Genomic DNA, 16564 nt, shown 5'->3' on the forward strand with positions numbered 1-16564 from the left:
TTTTCTGTCAGCATTAGCATGGATTATCAAGGCACCTAATCATTTTATGTTATGTTTTCGTAAAGCACTTACACTACAGTAGTACTGCAACTGTGACACGCAGACATTCACTGCAGTCTACCCAACACTTGGCAGTTCATCTCTGTCTGATGTGGTCATTTTCATGAAGGACTGTCAGTGTATTGGCTTTAATGATCACATTAAGCTTTATAGCCACCAGTTAAGCTCCTTCAGCTAAGAGCTGAGTCATTGAACTTAAGAGGGAAAAAAGTCAGAAAACATCGTCCTTGAGCGTGGAGGAGAGATTCACATTTTAGTTACTTTCATCTTTTCTAAAGATGTATGATTGTATCTTGTTTTTACGAGATTTTTAAAGAGACTTCATGCTTAATACTATCATAGCATTTGATTAGCTACATCAAAAATTTGTTAAATTAAATTGCACTATTTTGATAAGAGCATGAGCAAATTTGAAAGAAACAAGGACGTCTTTATGGCATGTGATGTCCCTCACACACACACCCACGCACGCACGCACGCACGCACGCACGCACGCACGCACGCACGCACGCACGCACGCACGCACACACACACACACACACACACACACACACACACACACACACACACGCACACGCACATATACTTATCTTGTACCACCAAACAATTACAGGATGAATTTGTTTGCAGTATAAATTGGTGGCTTGGCAGGTAGGTGGAGTCCTGAAGCCCTACCAGACTGTGCAGAGTATGAGTGATTATGCGACATGTAACAGTGACAAGCTAGAGATTTGGGAAAGCTTTACTTCCTGGTGCCTCAAGATATGTGTGGCGATTCAGTTTTTCATGTTGCCTCCACTGCAATTATTAGCATAGTATCAAGCAGCCCTGGAATTTTTATTATTACAAGTTATAAAAAAAAATTCAATATGTATATGTAACTAGTGTAGTGACCAGTGTTGGGCAAATTACTTCCTAAATGTAATTAGTTACTACATTTACTAGTTACCTTCTCAAAAGTAATTGAAATAATTGAAGTACTCATTCATAAGTGTAACTAGTTAGTAGGAAAAGTAATGATTGCATTACCTTTTCAAAAAAGTAGATTTCAGATTTTTGAACAGTTGTCAATACAGTTGCATAGAGTAGAACAGCATAGACCAGTACTTTATTTAACTTAATATTTACATTTTGAAGAACAATGTAAAATAAGCAAAAAATGAAAAGTAAATTGCCACACAACTTCCAGACAATTGATCACATCGGCCGGACATGCCCACTGCACACTTACAGCACGGAGTGCCGACAATTCGGTATATGGTAATGTAAACAATGTTGCGTCTTCGTAAAGTCCAACAGCTGAAAAACAAACGAAGAAAATAGTACAAACATACCAGGTACACCAAGTTCCTCACTCAAAGTCCTTCAAGTATGCACCTCTTTTGTTTTGCCCTGGTATAGGTACAAAGAAGCACAGCTAGGGATGAGCACAGACGGTGACGATGATCATTTCCTCCATTTTATATTATATTTTCCCCAAACAAGAAGGCCTGTTGTTGCATTGCGCACTATGTTATGTGACACATTTCCAAAGCTGATTGGCTGACGCGAGGCATAGCGAGTCAAAAATTAGTCCTCGAAGAGGCGGGATGTGTGTTTTTGTGTTGTGCATTGACGTGTCGCAAGCAGCATAAATAACGTGCCACATTTTACTGTTAACAACAGCGTTCTAACAATTAAGTACAATGAAGTACCGTATTGGCCCGAATATAAGACGGTGTTTTGTGCATTGAAATAAGACTGAAAAAGTGAGGGTCGTCTTACATTTGGGGTCTAGACATTATACTCATTCACAACGCTAGATGGCGCCAGATATCTTTAAAGTGAATGCTGAACTTAACTCCCCAGGTCAAAGTGAACCCCTGTCACGAAGAATAAAAATAAAAATAGCTGTAGCAGTTTGCATTATTTTATTGCAATGTTTTTCCTTACTCAGATTTGTTTCAAGACTACAGTTACAGTTAGACTTCACTTTGATGGTTAATGGAGTTATTGCAATTTTTATCGCAGTAGATTGGTTTATTTACATTTCAAAAACCAGAAGGCATTCATTTACAAATGTGATTGCACTTTAGATTACATAATTAAATGTTCAGATATTAAGATGTGATAGACAGTTTTTGCATGATTTGAATGAGGCAAAAGAACATGCTTTTTCTCTCGAATATATTGTTATAATCATTTGTTTCAGATGTACTGTAATTATTTTCTGTATGAAAATTAAATTTGTTGTTCAAAAAGTCTTTTTCCAAATTTGAGTCTTGAAAAAGAGGGGGTCGTCTTATAATCAGGGTCGTCTTATATTCAGGCCGATACGGGAATTGAGTAGATCACCCGTTACTGGAAAACTATAATGGCGTTAGTAACGCCGTTACTTCTAACACGGTTATTCCTAACACTGCTAGTGACTAAGAGAAATTAAACATGAAGCAAGGCGCTGTTCTCACTGTTCTTCCTGTGGGAAATAAATGTGACTGACTTTGGGGCAATTGATTGCATGTGAGTTTCAAAATGCTTGTTAGCAATACCGAGCGTCTTGCATGTTTGGCATATTTGGTGAGTAGAAATCAGTTGTGTATATCACTAATATTTTCATACAAAAACAACTATCAAAATGTCAATGTTGTTAACCAACTACCACACAGACGGATTGTGTGTGTTCATATCTTATCCAGGATCAGCTACAAGACAGCCTACAGAAGAGGTGTGAGAACCATGTACAGGCGACGCTCTCAGTGCTGCCCGGGTTTCTATGAAAGTGGAGAACTGTGTGTTCGTAAGTTCTGGCCATTTTCTATTTATTGCATTTACATGATATGAATTATATTTACATTGTGCAAATTGTATGGGAATGCATGTTTTTTTTTTACAACTAATGGGAAACACAATATTTCACTACTTATCCACCTTGTTCAAAGAACAAAACCAACACAATGCATGAACTTTACAACAAATTATACACCTGCAAATCAGTGTGACTTCTCCTGTTGCCTTTGCGAGACCAGTTCAGATATGCGTTATCACAAATTTACAAAAAAAATTAGGTATGTTCGGACCGCCACAGTCCAACTCACCGAACCCCTAGGGTTTGATCGAAACTAGGTTATGAGCCACTAACCTAGGGAGACTGACTCACCAGGTGAGTGCCACAATAATATCCTTATCCTCCTAGCCCGCTAAATTTGCAGAATTTACGCACTCACACATGCACACACACACACACATACACACACACACACACACGCACACGCGCACACGTTTGGACTGAACAAAACATAGGCACATGCACCCCCATGTGTGCGTGCATGCGTGCGTGTGTGCGTGCGTGCGTGTGTGCTTGTGTGCGTGCGTGCGTGTGTGTGTGTGTGTGTGTGTGTGTGTGTGTGTATATATATATATATATACCGTATTTGCCGGTGTATAAGTCGACTCGGTGTATAAGTCGACCCCCTAAAATTCGACGGAAATTTACGATTTTATGATATATCCTTTACATAAGTCGAGCTCAATTGTTGCATTATATTAAACTTCAAAATTCAATCAGAAATATGCGAAATTTATTGACGAAATGTGTTCAAATTCCGGGAGGCCGTGCGCATGCGCAGTGGCCGGAAATAGCTCCAGCCGAGCGGATCGGCTGTTTATAAGCACCGCGGAGGAGATCGCGGAGCCTCATTCAGCTTCCAGCGGCCGGCGAGCTCGCGCACGCCGCCCGACACCACCGGGAGGCCGTGCGCACGCGCCAAGTGGCCGGAAATAGCTCCCGCCGAGCGGATCGGCTCTTTATAAGCACCGGAAGGAGATCACGGAGCCTCATTCGACTTCCAGCGGCCGGCGAGCTCGCGCACGCCGCCCGGCACATCCGCGAGGCTGTGCGCACGCGCCAGGTGGCCGAAAATAGCTCCCGCCGAGCGGATCGGCTGTTTATAAGCACCGCGGAGGAGATCGCGGAGCCTCATTCGACTTCCAGCGGTCGGCGAGCTCGCGCACGCCGCCCGGCACATCCGGGAGGCCGTGCGCACGCGCCAAGTGGCCGAAAATAGCTCCCGCCGAGCGGATCGGCACTTTATAAGCACCGCGGATGAAATCGCGGAGCCTCATTCGACTTCCAGCGGCCGGCGAGCTCGCGCACGCCGCCCGGCACATCCGGGAGGCCGTCCGCACGCGCCAAGTGGCCGAAAATAGCTCCCGGCGAGCGGATCGGCTGTTTATAAGCACCGCGGAGGAGATCGCGGAGCCTCATTCGACTTCCAGCGGCCGGCGAGCTCGCGCACGCCGCCCGGCACCACCGGGAGGCCGGAAATACCTCCAAGCCGAGCGGATCGGCACTTTAAAAGCACCGCGGAGGAGATCGCGGAGCCTCATTCGACTTCCAGCGGCCAGCGCACTCGCGCACGCCGCCTGGCACCACCGGGAGGCCGTGCGCACGCGCCAAGTGGCCGGAAATAGCTCCCGCCGAGCGGATCGGCTCTTTATAAGCACCGGGAGGAGATCGCGGAGCCTCATTCGACTTCCAGCGGCCGGCGAGCTCGCGCACGCTGCCCGGCACATCCGGGAGGCTGTGCGCACGCGCCAAGTGGCCGAAAATAGCTCCCGCCGAGCGTATCGGCTGTTTATAAGCACCGCGGAGGAGATCGCGGAGCCTCATTCGACTTCCAGCGGTCGGCGAGCTCGCGCACGCCGCCCGGCACATCCAGGAGGCCGTGCGCACGCGCCAAGTGGCCGAAAATAGCTTTTGAAGCGATGAATACGAAGTTAAATTTTATGACTCGGTGTATAAGTCGAGGTCGATTTTTTTCGGTGGATTTTGGATCGAAAAAGGTCGACCAATACACCGGCAAATACGGTATATATATACTACCGTTCAAAAGGTTTGGGGTCACATTTCCTTATTTATTCCGATTTATAATGAGGAGCGATTTATATGTGAATTTTTTCAAAAATTTTCCAAAAAAAGAAGTGAAACCGTGATAAACGAACCGCGATGTAGCAAGGGATTACTGTAATTTGAATTTCAAGTGACGTCAGCAGCGCGCCGCGGCGGTTGTTTACAGAAAGGACAAAGATTGATCACGGGATGACGAAGATGACAAAGGGTCCCACGTACTACCGGCATCATTAGCGGCTTTGTTTCTAAGTGACACGGAGGACGAAGAGTTTGAAAGATTTAATGATTTGGAGTGACACAGAAGGTTTGAAAAACTATTATGGGTTTTACGCACACCCGGTCCTGCTCTACGGAGCTCTCCTTCACCTCCGTGGATAAAAGTCAGGGGCGGGCGCTCGGCCGGGTGGCTGTCAGGGGACGGTGGATGGGGCTCGGTCATGACTTTTACGCACGCCCGGTCCTATTCTATGGATCTCTCTTCCACCTCCGTGGCTGGACGTCCACGCCGCCACACGCCTGGAAGTTTGTTTTGTTAAATAAAGAGCCGTTTACCAAACCCACGTCTTTCCTTGTACTTTGTTAACGCTACAATATAATTACGTATATACTAGATCTGTGGAATAACGACGAGGCTGACGTCAGGGCGCACGCGCAGCGTTGTTGACAAAGGACGAGGAATTTGATCGATAGATTTAATGATTTAGAGTGCACAGATGGTTTGATAATATTATTGCTTATATAATAGTTATTTGATATCTAATTTGTATATCGTTATATGGGCCCGTGGAATATTTTGAAGCGCAAGCACAGTCAGTGGCGCGCACCCATTGTTGACAAAGGACGATCGATGGATTTAATGAATTGGAGTGACACAGATGGTTTTATAAACATGTTATTTATGTAATAGTTTTTTTTTAATAACTCTGAATGTTACGTCAGGCCCGTTCTCAGCTCTTCGTTTGTGTTTGTCGCATTAGCATACCTATCGTTTAGCCTGTTGTTGCTCGTTCATGACTGTTCTTGGTGTTGGATTTTGTCGAATAAATTTCCCCCCAAAATGCGACTTGTACTCCGGAGCGACTTATATATGGTTTTTTTTTCACGTTATTGTGCATTTTATGGCTAATGCCACTTATATTCCGAGCGACTTTTAGTCCGAAAATTACGGTACATGAAACAGTCATCTTTTCACATGCACCCAGCAGTTATCCACAGTCTTACTGCTTTTAGAGTTGAGACTGCCACATCAGCTTTATGTCAGCCAATTTCTACTAAGACTGTCCACTCACATCTTAGCAGCGGAAAACAAAGTCTCTAAACGAATCTTTAGATGGAAGTGTCAGAAAGTTCTGAAAATTCAACAATCAAGATTCAAGATTCAAGAGTTTTTTATTCGCCATGTTTGAGCGTGCCAAACAAGGAATTTGACTTCGGTAAATCACAGCCTCTGTTCAACATTTAGGTGACTAACAACAACACTCAGGAAATGTGAAAAATGAAAGATATTCTCAAACATCCCCTGATCTTAAACTGATCTTAACTCCCAAGAGGGCAAGGAAAAACTCAAAACTCCAGCTAGGGGAAATGAGAAACCTTGAGAAGAGACCACAGATGGGAGGGTCCCTCTTCTAGGATGACCAGGCAGCAATGGATGCAGAGAGGACACATAGTACCAACAGTGTAGACAAAAAAGGTGTGGAAAGCGGGATGTTATTGCACAGTAATGACTCTGAGACTCTAAGAGTGGTGTGAGTTCATCAGAGCGACAGCCTGGGGGAAGAAGCTGTCTCTGTGTCTGCTGGTTTTAGTGTACAGAGCTCTATAACGGCGTCCGGAGGGGAGTAGTTCAAACAGGCTGCAACCTGGGTGCGAAGGTTCTGTTGAGATGTTACTTGCACGTTTCCTGGTCCTGGACAGGTACAAGTCTTGGATAGATGGGAGGTCCAATTATCTTTTCTGCAGTCCTTATTGTCCGTTGCAGTCTGTGCTTGTCTTGTTTGGAGGCCGATCCAAACCAGACAGTGATGGAGGTGCAGAGGACAGACTGGATGATGGCAGTGTAGAAGGTCTTCAGCAGCTCCCACGGCAGGTTGAACTTCTTGAGCTGTCTCAGGAAGTACAGCCTCTGCTGGGCCTTCTTCCAGACAGAGTCTATGTGGCCGGTCCTTTTCAGGTCCCGAGAGATTGTGGTTCCCAGGAACTTGAAGGTGTCTGATGAGAGAATAGTATTACTACGGATAGTGAGGGGTGAAAGTGGTGAAGGGCCTCGCCTGAAGTCCACTGTCATCTCCACGGTCTTGAGCGGGTTCAGGTCCAGGTGGTTTTGGCTGCACCAGTGGACCAGCCGCTCCACCTCCTGTCTGTACGCAGTCTCATCACCGTTCTGGATCAGTCCGATGAGAGTGGTGTCGTCTGCATACTTCAGGAGCTTCACAGAAGTGTCACTTGCGGAGTAATCGTTGGTGTAGAGGGAGAAGAGCAGTGGGGAGAGGACGCACCCCTGAGGGGCTCCAGTATTGGTGGTCAGGGTGTCAGATGTGATGCTCCCCAGCCTCACACGCTGTCTCCTGTTGGTCAGGAAGCTGGTGATCCACTGACAGGTGGAGGCAGGCACCGCGAGCTGGATGAGCTTCTGTTGGAGGATGTCAGGAGCGATGGTGTTGAACGCCGAGCTGAAGTCCACAAACAGGATCCTGGCGTACTTTCCTGGGGTGTCCAGGTGTTGCAGGATGTAGTGCAGTCCCATGTTGACCGCAATCAAAGGCTTTTTAAAAACATATGTTGTAATAATAACGCCTTATCATCAAATGGGGCCATTAAAGCATTGTCTTTCATGCGTTTCTAATCAAATATTTATTCCATCCAATTGAACATAAACACAAAACTACCTTTGAGAGGCAAAACATTCTGTTAGTCTGCATGAAGCCAATTGAGTCAAAGAAAGCTTCTGAAGATGACTAAATAAACGGATAACTTTTTGCTATAATACGTAGGTTTTACTAAGTAATTTATTCTCTCTTTGGAGCCTTTTCCCTAAAGATTTCAAAACCAACACAAGATGACTGAGATGGCTGCGGTCAAAAGATACCTTTTCACCTACTGTTGGTATCACACCTGCAATGAAATTATTCAACTGTATTTAAATTAGTGATATACAAAATGGATGAATGGATGGATAGATTATTTTTTTCAAGAAAAATCCAGAAATAATTTAATCGTTGTTTTAAGATTAATCTATTCTACTTTTTTTCTAATCTCCTCTATTTATTTCATACTTATGTACTTTTCCCAAATCCCAAATGAAATCAATTATCCACCCTAGATGGGAAATTCTATAGCACAGCACTGCTTTTTTATAAGTGAATGGGTTGCCCTGGGGGCAGTCGATGCTAAAGAGAAGTACATTGTGTGTTTTTATTCAGCAACAGTTTGTAAACAACCTAATTCGATTCTCCTGTAGGATCTGGACAAATAACCCGCAAGTCTATTGTGCAGCATTGCCTCCGCCATCCACCACCTGACAAGCACGTGCCCTACTCCTGGTTTGAATGCGACTCGTGGCCTTGTTACGTACAAAGGATGTCTTTTAGCTTTGCTAACATTAACAAATTAGGACAGGTTCTTTGTTGTGCCACATTCTCAACATGAGCAAATTGAAAGGTCCCTCTCTTCTAGAGAAAGTAAGCTGCTCGAGGCTCAAATCAAAAGTGACGGGCTTTCATAGCGGTTTTGTAGAATTGTTTTTGATTTACTTCGTATCAAACATTTTACTGTGGATAGATACCATTTCTTGCTCAGGTTTCATTCAGTCATTCGTTAGTTCATTCATCCATGCATAAACTATCTACTACAGTATACATATAATATATATATATATATATATATATATATATATGTGTATATATATACATATATATATATATACATATATGTATATATATATATATATATATATATATATATATATATACATATATATATACACGCACACACACACACACACACACACACACACACACACACACACACACATATATATAAATATATAAGCCTTTCATTATCTTAATATTGCTGATTATGGCTTACATCTTAAGAAAACTCAAAAATCCTATCTCAAAAAATTTGAATACTTCCTCAGACCAAGTAAAAAAAAAGATTAATAACAGCAAAACAAAATCAAACATTAGAAAATATCCATTAATGCACTCAGTACTTGGTTAGGAATCTTTTTGCCCGGATTACTGCATCAATGCAGCGTGGCATGGAGGCAATCAGCCTGTGGCATTGCTGAGGTGTTATGGATGCCCAGGATGCTTCAATTAGCGGTCTTCATTTGCACTGTTGGCTCTGGTGTCTTTCAGCTTCTTCTTCACAATACCCCACAAATTCTCTATGGGGTTCAGATCAGGGGAATTGGCAGGCCAATCGAGGACAGTAATGCCATGGTCAATACACCATTTACTGGTGGTTTTGGCACTGTGGGCAGGTGCCAGATCATGCTGGAAAATGAGATCGTCATCTCCATAAAGCTTTTTGCAGACGGAAGCATGTAGTGCTCTAAAATCTGCATCTACTCTGGACTTGATGAAACACAGTGGACCAACGCCAGCAGCTGACATGGTTCCCCAAACCATCGCTGACTGTGGGAACTTCACACTGGATTTCAAGCTACTTGGATTTTATATATGTATAAACTTACAAAGAATGCAACGATCTACTATTTTAATCACATGTACATTCTAACAGTGAGAGACAGAATCCCAAAGAAAATTCCAGAAATTCACATCATATGAATTTATAAAAATTGATAACCGTCTGATGAGGAAAAACAAGTATTTGAACCCCTGGAAAAACAGCATGTTAATATTTTGTAGAAAAGACATTATTGGCCAGCACAGATGTCCAGACCTGAATCCAATTGAAAATCTTTGGAGGGAGCTTAAAATTCAAGTTGCCAGGCGACAACCTCGGAACCTGAATGATTTGGAGGCTGTCTGCAGGGAGGAGTGGGCCAACATCCCTGCCGAAATGTGCACAAAGCTTGTCACCAACTATAAAAACCGTTTGACATCTGTGCTGGCCAATAATGGCTTTTCTACAAAATATTAACATGCTGTTTGTCCAGGGGTTCAAATACTTGGTTTTCCTCATCAGACGGTTATCAATTTTTATAAATTCATGATGTGAATTTCTGGAATTTTCTTTGGGATTCCGTCTTTCACTGTTAGAATGTACATATGATTAAAATTATAGATCGTTGCATTCTTTGCAAGTGGGCAAACCTGCAAAATCAGCAAGGGGTCAAATACTTATTTCTCCCACTGTATATATAATACATTTATACGAATAAATAATACATTTATAATAAATATATACCGTAATTTTCGGACTAAAAGTCGCTCCGGAATATAGGTCGCATTCGCCATAAAAAACATATATAAGTCACTCCGGAGTATAAGTCGCATTTTGGGGGGGAAATTATTCGACAAAATCCAACACCAAAAACAGACATGAACGAGCAACAACAGGCTAAACGATAGGTATGTTAACGCGACATAAACACAAACGAAGAGCTGAGAACGGGCCTGACGTAACATTGACAGTCATCTAAATAACTATCAACAATGGGTGCGCACCGCTGACGGCGCTTCAACTTCAAAATATTGCACAGGCCCATATAACGATATATAAATTAGATATCAAATAACTATTATATAAGCAATAATATTATCAAACCATCTGTACACTCTAAATCATTAAATCCATCGATCAAATTCCTCGTCCTTTGTCAACAACACCGCGGGTGCGCCCTGACGTCAGCCTCGTCGTTATTCCACAGTTCTAGTATATGTTAGGTTACGGATTCTAGTTATTGATCTGACTCCAAATTGCGATCAACACTTAACACATAAATTGCTATGTCCTAATCCACACACTGGCGCACCTAACAATTTTGCGAGTTCGTTCTGTCAAAGAGAAGACCAGTAGATCAATTAGACCAAATTTACCAATTATTTATTCCTGACAAAGCGCACTAATACAGGCCTGGGTCCCGGGTCCCTCACACTAAAACTCGTGCGTTTTTGTGACCACCAAAGACGACACATTCTTCCGGGTTGCCCAGTTTTAAAGAAACACAATATGAATATTAAAGCACGCAAAATATTGTGAGATGATTGGTCGATGGCCATCTCCTCCCCAGTCCAGGTGTCGCTGAGGTCAGACGGTTGGGTTTTCCCCTCGAAGGCCGGTCTCATAGACGTGCTGTTGTTCTCGTTCCTCACCGACCTTGAGATGGTCTCCTCCGGTACTCCCTATCCGGGCCTATTCCACAACACTTCGAAGAAAACAAGTTCATGCAGTTTGCCTGCACATTCCTCGGCCCCCACCAATCCACACGAGCACTCCAATACTAGATATTAATATGATTATAAGTTTAACACAACCTTAAAAATATGTTTGCAAACTCCCAAAAGCACATTTCCCTTTATTCCCTCTCATGACCTCATTTATGAGGTCATCACCCGTTACCCTAGCAAACAGCCACCAGCGCGGTGTCGATCCTTCCTTCCCCCTGCGGCTCATGTTGAGTCAACAGGGTATATTGCCCCATCGGTGGCAACGGGCCAACGGTTTTCTCGATCAACCGGACAGTGAGTGATCTAATACATGGAATACAACAACAACCGCATAACATCATAATTGTAGTGAAAATAGCCACAGCAACAAGCACAGACATGATGAGCCCTTTCCAGTTTCCAAACGCTTTCATCCAATCAGACCAAATATCGGTGTGTACACCTGAATGATCTTTCATCTTTTTGTTCAGCGTCCTTAGTCCTTCCAACGCCCTGGTCAGTCGGCCCCCTGGTGCCGTGTTGTTTGGGATAAAAGTACAACATGCATCACCAAACATTCCACATACACCATGTTCCTTAGCCAATAGCATGTCCAACGCAATTCTATTTTGGAACGCCATTAACGACGTTGCAGCCAATTGTTCATGAACTGCGGCGAATGATTCAGCTGTATAATTACCCAGTCGTTGGACATTGTAATGAACGTAATTAATACGGTCTACATTTTTATTGGGGGTGATCCACAGGAAGATACTTTCGAATCCCGAGGCCACTTGATTAGCGAGTTTATACTCATCTGGTACACCCCGGGGCACTCCTATAGCGTCAATATATGTTGGATCGTCGTCGTTCAACCACAGGGGCAAAACGTCTCTTTTGGCTCGCTTCAGGAGCTCCGCCAGTGGGAACTCCAGGTCCCAATTGAGATTCTGTATTTCAATGGGGACAACCACCACAGGCATTATCAAAGACACGAGGGCACAGATACCTGATGCGTTCCTCGGCAAGCGATCATATAATTTGTTATCACCGCACCACAACCAGATGTCTGCACGAGAGAGAGGAGAGGTTACATTCAGTGACAAATTGACTTTGCACCATGTGGGATCTATTGTCCCAATACTTGTGCCGGTTCCCTTTAACTTTAAACATGTCATATTTTGTTGAGTCACATGGTTGTCAAAAATGGGCTTTCTTTTTTCCAAGCCTACGACTGGGAAAATATCCTCATAAATCAAACAATTACCACTAGTACTGGGCTGGGTCAACACCTGTAAGATACAAGATGATTCTACTGCCGCTGGTACAATTTTTAACACTACTCTTGCCTTAAGACAGACCACAAAATCTTCACCAGTAGTATTAGCAGCTTGTTCTGCCATCAAACGCCAATTATTATTTATAGCAGTGACTCCCGTGGTGATCCTAAACCAATCATCTACGCTCCTGACTGCTTTTGCGAGGATTCGAGGGTTTGTCGAGGGACTCAAGGATATTTCTTGTTCGGCATCCTCACCTTGACATAGGAACACCTGCCAATACGGGTATCCATACATATATATGTTTAACTGGAAACCCCAGCATCCAATTGTGCGGCTTCCCAAATGTAAATCGTGCGAAGTATTAACCCACAAGGTGATGCCTGTCTGTGTTTTGTCCCCTTTTATCATTTGCTGATGTTGTTTCGCTTGAACACTAGTCCCCCATGATTTATACCAATCTTTGGTGTCCCATACCAAATTTTTCCAACCCCTGTTTACCAACTCGTTGGTCAAATACCAATCATAATCCCGATAATCTTGTCCTCTAATCTGCCCGTTTACCAAACTATCAAACGGTATGGTAATTTGTACTGTCACATTTTTAGGGATGCAAACCTGGATCCCCCATTTGAATGATTGAACCGGTTCGCAGAGTCCATGGTGTGTCTGAGTGACCCCAGTCACCACTTGTCTTTTGGACCGGATGTTTAAGACACATTGTAATATGCTGTGGGGCACCCTGTTCCATTACAGTACCACAACGGTTCCTTGATTGGGGCGGGGTTTTTCAATTTATCGTTCAACCTCCCTTGACTTACCTTCACCGCCATCTGCGTCATCTGAGTGGATAATTGTATGCCGTGACTCTCCAATGCCCTCTCAACCGAGAACAAACCAAACTCATTCCCTGAGCATTGAGAATAAAACAACCACATTTCTCCATATGTTAACTTCTTTTGTCCATGACATGAAGCAACAACAAACTGTCCATCTTCTTTACATTGGTAAATACATGTCCCTTCTCTATCGGGTGGGGCTAAATCCAATACTTTCTTTACTTGTTGAATTTGGTTCCTCCACACCCTTCTCTGGTACTTTTCCAATTTGTCATGTAATGTTTGGTTGGTCTCTGTCCAATTAGACAACGTGACATACATTTGCCAATTTTTGCTGTCACATCTCTGTCTCAAACCTTCCTGTTCCTCTCGTGAGAGCTCTTCTGTTGTGTTCACCTCAGCTTCATAGACTACTTTTCCTCTGCATCGGTATTGACTGTTGGTGGGTGAATTTTGAATTTGGGATGTTTTCTGCTGGATGGTCTCATCAATTGTCATCAATGCCCACACAAAAAGACAACTCACACATAGCACTCCTTCTAAAAATAATTCTGAAAATTCCCAAAAACCTTTCCTTTTCCGTATTGTTCCTTCTGTCCCCCCCCCTTTTGGCCGGGTCCGGGACACGGCCAAACAGGAATACCTTCATCCTGACGGAACAAACTCTGGGGCCGGACAGAGTTGTGAGTAGTGATACCACCGGCGTCCTTTGAAGTCGAGCTGGGCCGCGTGAGACGTCCTGGCCAAGACACGAAAGGGGCCCTTCCACCGGGGGTCCGTCCACTTTCTGGAGATGACTCGGACGTACACGTACGGCGTGAGCTGTTTCTCCGCCGACACGCCTTCCTCCGCCGCGGCCGCAGCGGATTTCTCTCCAATCTGTGCAGAAACACTGGACACCAAAGCAGACAAATAGGACCAGTATGCTGCATGAGACAAATTTGGTACCATAACATCCTCTGGTGGGACGAGCGTCGTTGCTGGTCCCGGCATTAGACGACCCGTCATCAATTCAAATGGTGCAAATCCAGTGCGCCTGTTAACGGATTGCCGCACAGACAACAAGGCAAGCGGGAGCGCTTGGAGCCAATTCATTGTCGTTTGAGCCATAATTTTGGCTAATTTCTCCTTTAGTGTTCGATTCATACGTTCAACTCCGCCCTGACTCTGAGGATGGTAGACACAGCCGAATCGATGCTTCAACCCCAAAATTGATTCTACCTTGGCCAAGGCTTTGTTGTTAAAGTGTGTACCATTGTCAGAGCGGATCAGGGCCGGGAAACCATGCGTGGGGATGTAATGGGTGATCAAAGCCTTGATCACAGCAGTAGAATCTTCTTTCGAGCACGGATATGCCTCAGGCCAGCCTGAGTAAGCGTCAACCATCACAAGCAAAAAGCGTTTCCCATTCACTCTTGTACTCATGTCGGTAAAATCAATGATCACCTCTGCCCCCGGCCACGGGGCCGGCTGAAACAGGCCGGGCTTTGGCTTCAACGTAGGGCGTGCATTGAACGTCTGGCAGGACTCACAATCCGCAACGAAATTCCAGACCACGTCCGAGAGTCTGGGATGCCACCAACTCCGGAGATGGATCATCATGGCATGGTGGCCCACATGGGAAGGTGTGTGTGCTTGTGCCAGGACCTCCGCCATTAGCCTTCCTTCCGTAAGAGCGGGCTGGCCTTTGGGTCCTACCCACAAGCCATCTGATCGTTTGACAGCCTTTGCTGCCAGCCAGACTGATTTTTGTTGCGGGGACGTGGCATCCTGGGCGGCACATAGATCAGCATGTGAAAGCGACAGAGGCAAACAGGAGTCGGGGTGTTCCCTGTCCACAATCACTGGACCGTGGGACACCATCATGTCCGCTGCCCTGCCGTACCCGGCCGTCTGTTTGGCCAATTCATCAGCCGCTTGGTTTCCCCTGGCCACTAGGGTGTCAGCTTTAGAGTGACCAGGCACTTTGACAACGGCCACCTCGCTTGGGTATTTCAACGCCTCAAACAGCTGCAACATCAAGTCCTTGTGTGCAATCTCCGGGCCTCTGGCCATTGTGAACCCGTTCTGTAGCCACCCTACCAGATCGATTAAGGCCGCCGACACCGCATAGGCAGAGTCAGAATAGATGGTCACGGCTTCCCCCTTACACTGCCGCAAGGCTAACACCAAGGCAAAGACTTCTGCCGCCTGGGCTGATGGGCGGGTGGTGAGCTTCATCACTTTAAGAGGCTGGAAGGAACCATCCCTCTACTCGACCGCAGCCGCGGCCGCATGGAGGGAGCCCTCTTTGTCTCTCCAACAGCAGCCATCAGTGAACACCACCCGACCGTGCCCGAGCGGAGTGGAATAGAGGTCAGGTCGGACTTTTGTCACTGTCTGGACCTTTAATGCACACTCATGTGGACCCACCAACAATTGATCCGCCATGTTCACTCCGGAATGGACATAGTTGACATTTGGAGCAGTCAATATTTTCAACAACCGTGTTTGTCGCAGCGAAGTCAACGTGAATGCCGCTGACGCGACAAATGAGGATACCGCATGATCAGTTAACACATAGATGGGATGTCCCATGACCGTGTGGGCTGTTTTGAGCAAGATCTTCGCCAGACCAGCAGCATATCTGGAACAGTCGGGTTGTCGTTGCTCAATGTTGTCCAAGGGGACGCTGCAATACATCAGCACTGCACGTCCATGCTGCATTTTCTGGTACAGAGCTCCATTCACAACTTTTCCTGAAACGGAGACATCTAAATAGAAGGGCAGGGTGTAATCAGGAGTGGCCAAAGCCGTAGCAGAGGCCAGCTCCTGCACCAGTGACACAAAGACCTCGGCAGCCTCCGGTGTCCAAACCAGGCAAGCCTTGAGATTCCTGGCCCCCTGTTCGCGGATCAGGGCTCGGAGGACACCGGTTTTGTCGGCAAAGCAGGGTATGTGGTGTCTGCTATAGCCGCATAACCCCAGGAATGATAGCATCTCCTGGACAGTGGCGGGCCGTGGATGACGGAGAATGGAGTTTCTATGCTCAGGCGACATGGCGAGGCCACTAGGGGTCAACACTCGACCTAGAAAAGTGACCTGTTGGCGACAGCATTGCAGTTTCTTCCTTGACACCTTGAACCCTTTCTCTCCTAACCACAACAACACTTTCTTTGT

The 16564-nt window shown here is 45.2% G+C and overlaps 2 protein-coding genes across 3 annotated transcripts in view; one reads left to right on the plus strand and one right to left on the minus strand.

Moving 5' to 3' along the window:
- The window catches only part of LOC148400167 (multiple epidermal growth factor-like domains protein 11), a 125399-nt gene that overhangs the window by 20564 nt on the left and 88271 nt on the right, over window positions 1–16564 (plus strand). For both annotated transcript variants that reach the window (XM_088372289.1, XM_088372290.1), the window contains exon 4: window positions 2736–2836. In XM_088372289.1, coding sequence (XP_088228415.1) covers window positions 2736–2836 — 101 coding nt within the window. The remainder of the gene's footprint in view (window positions 1–2735; window positions 2837–16564) is intronic.
- LOC148400168 (syncytin-A-like) lies at window positions 10938–12634 on the minus strand. The gene has a single exon (XM_088372128.1). The coding sequence runs from the start codon at window positions 12462–12464 to the stop codon at window positions 11481–11483; it is 984 nt and encodes a 327-aa protein (XP_088228254.1). The 5' UTR covers window positions 12465–12634; the 3' UTR covers window positions 10938–11480.

This window comes from Syngnathus floridae, chromosome 3 (assembly GCF_059516105.1).
Source record: "Syngnathus floridae isolate MCC-2025c chromosome 3, RoL_Sflo_1.0, whole genome shotgun sequence".
Lineage (NCBI taxonomy): Eukaryota > Metazoa > Chordata > Actinopteri > Syngnathiformes > Syngnathidae > Syngnathus > Syngnathus floridae.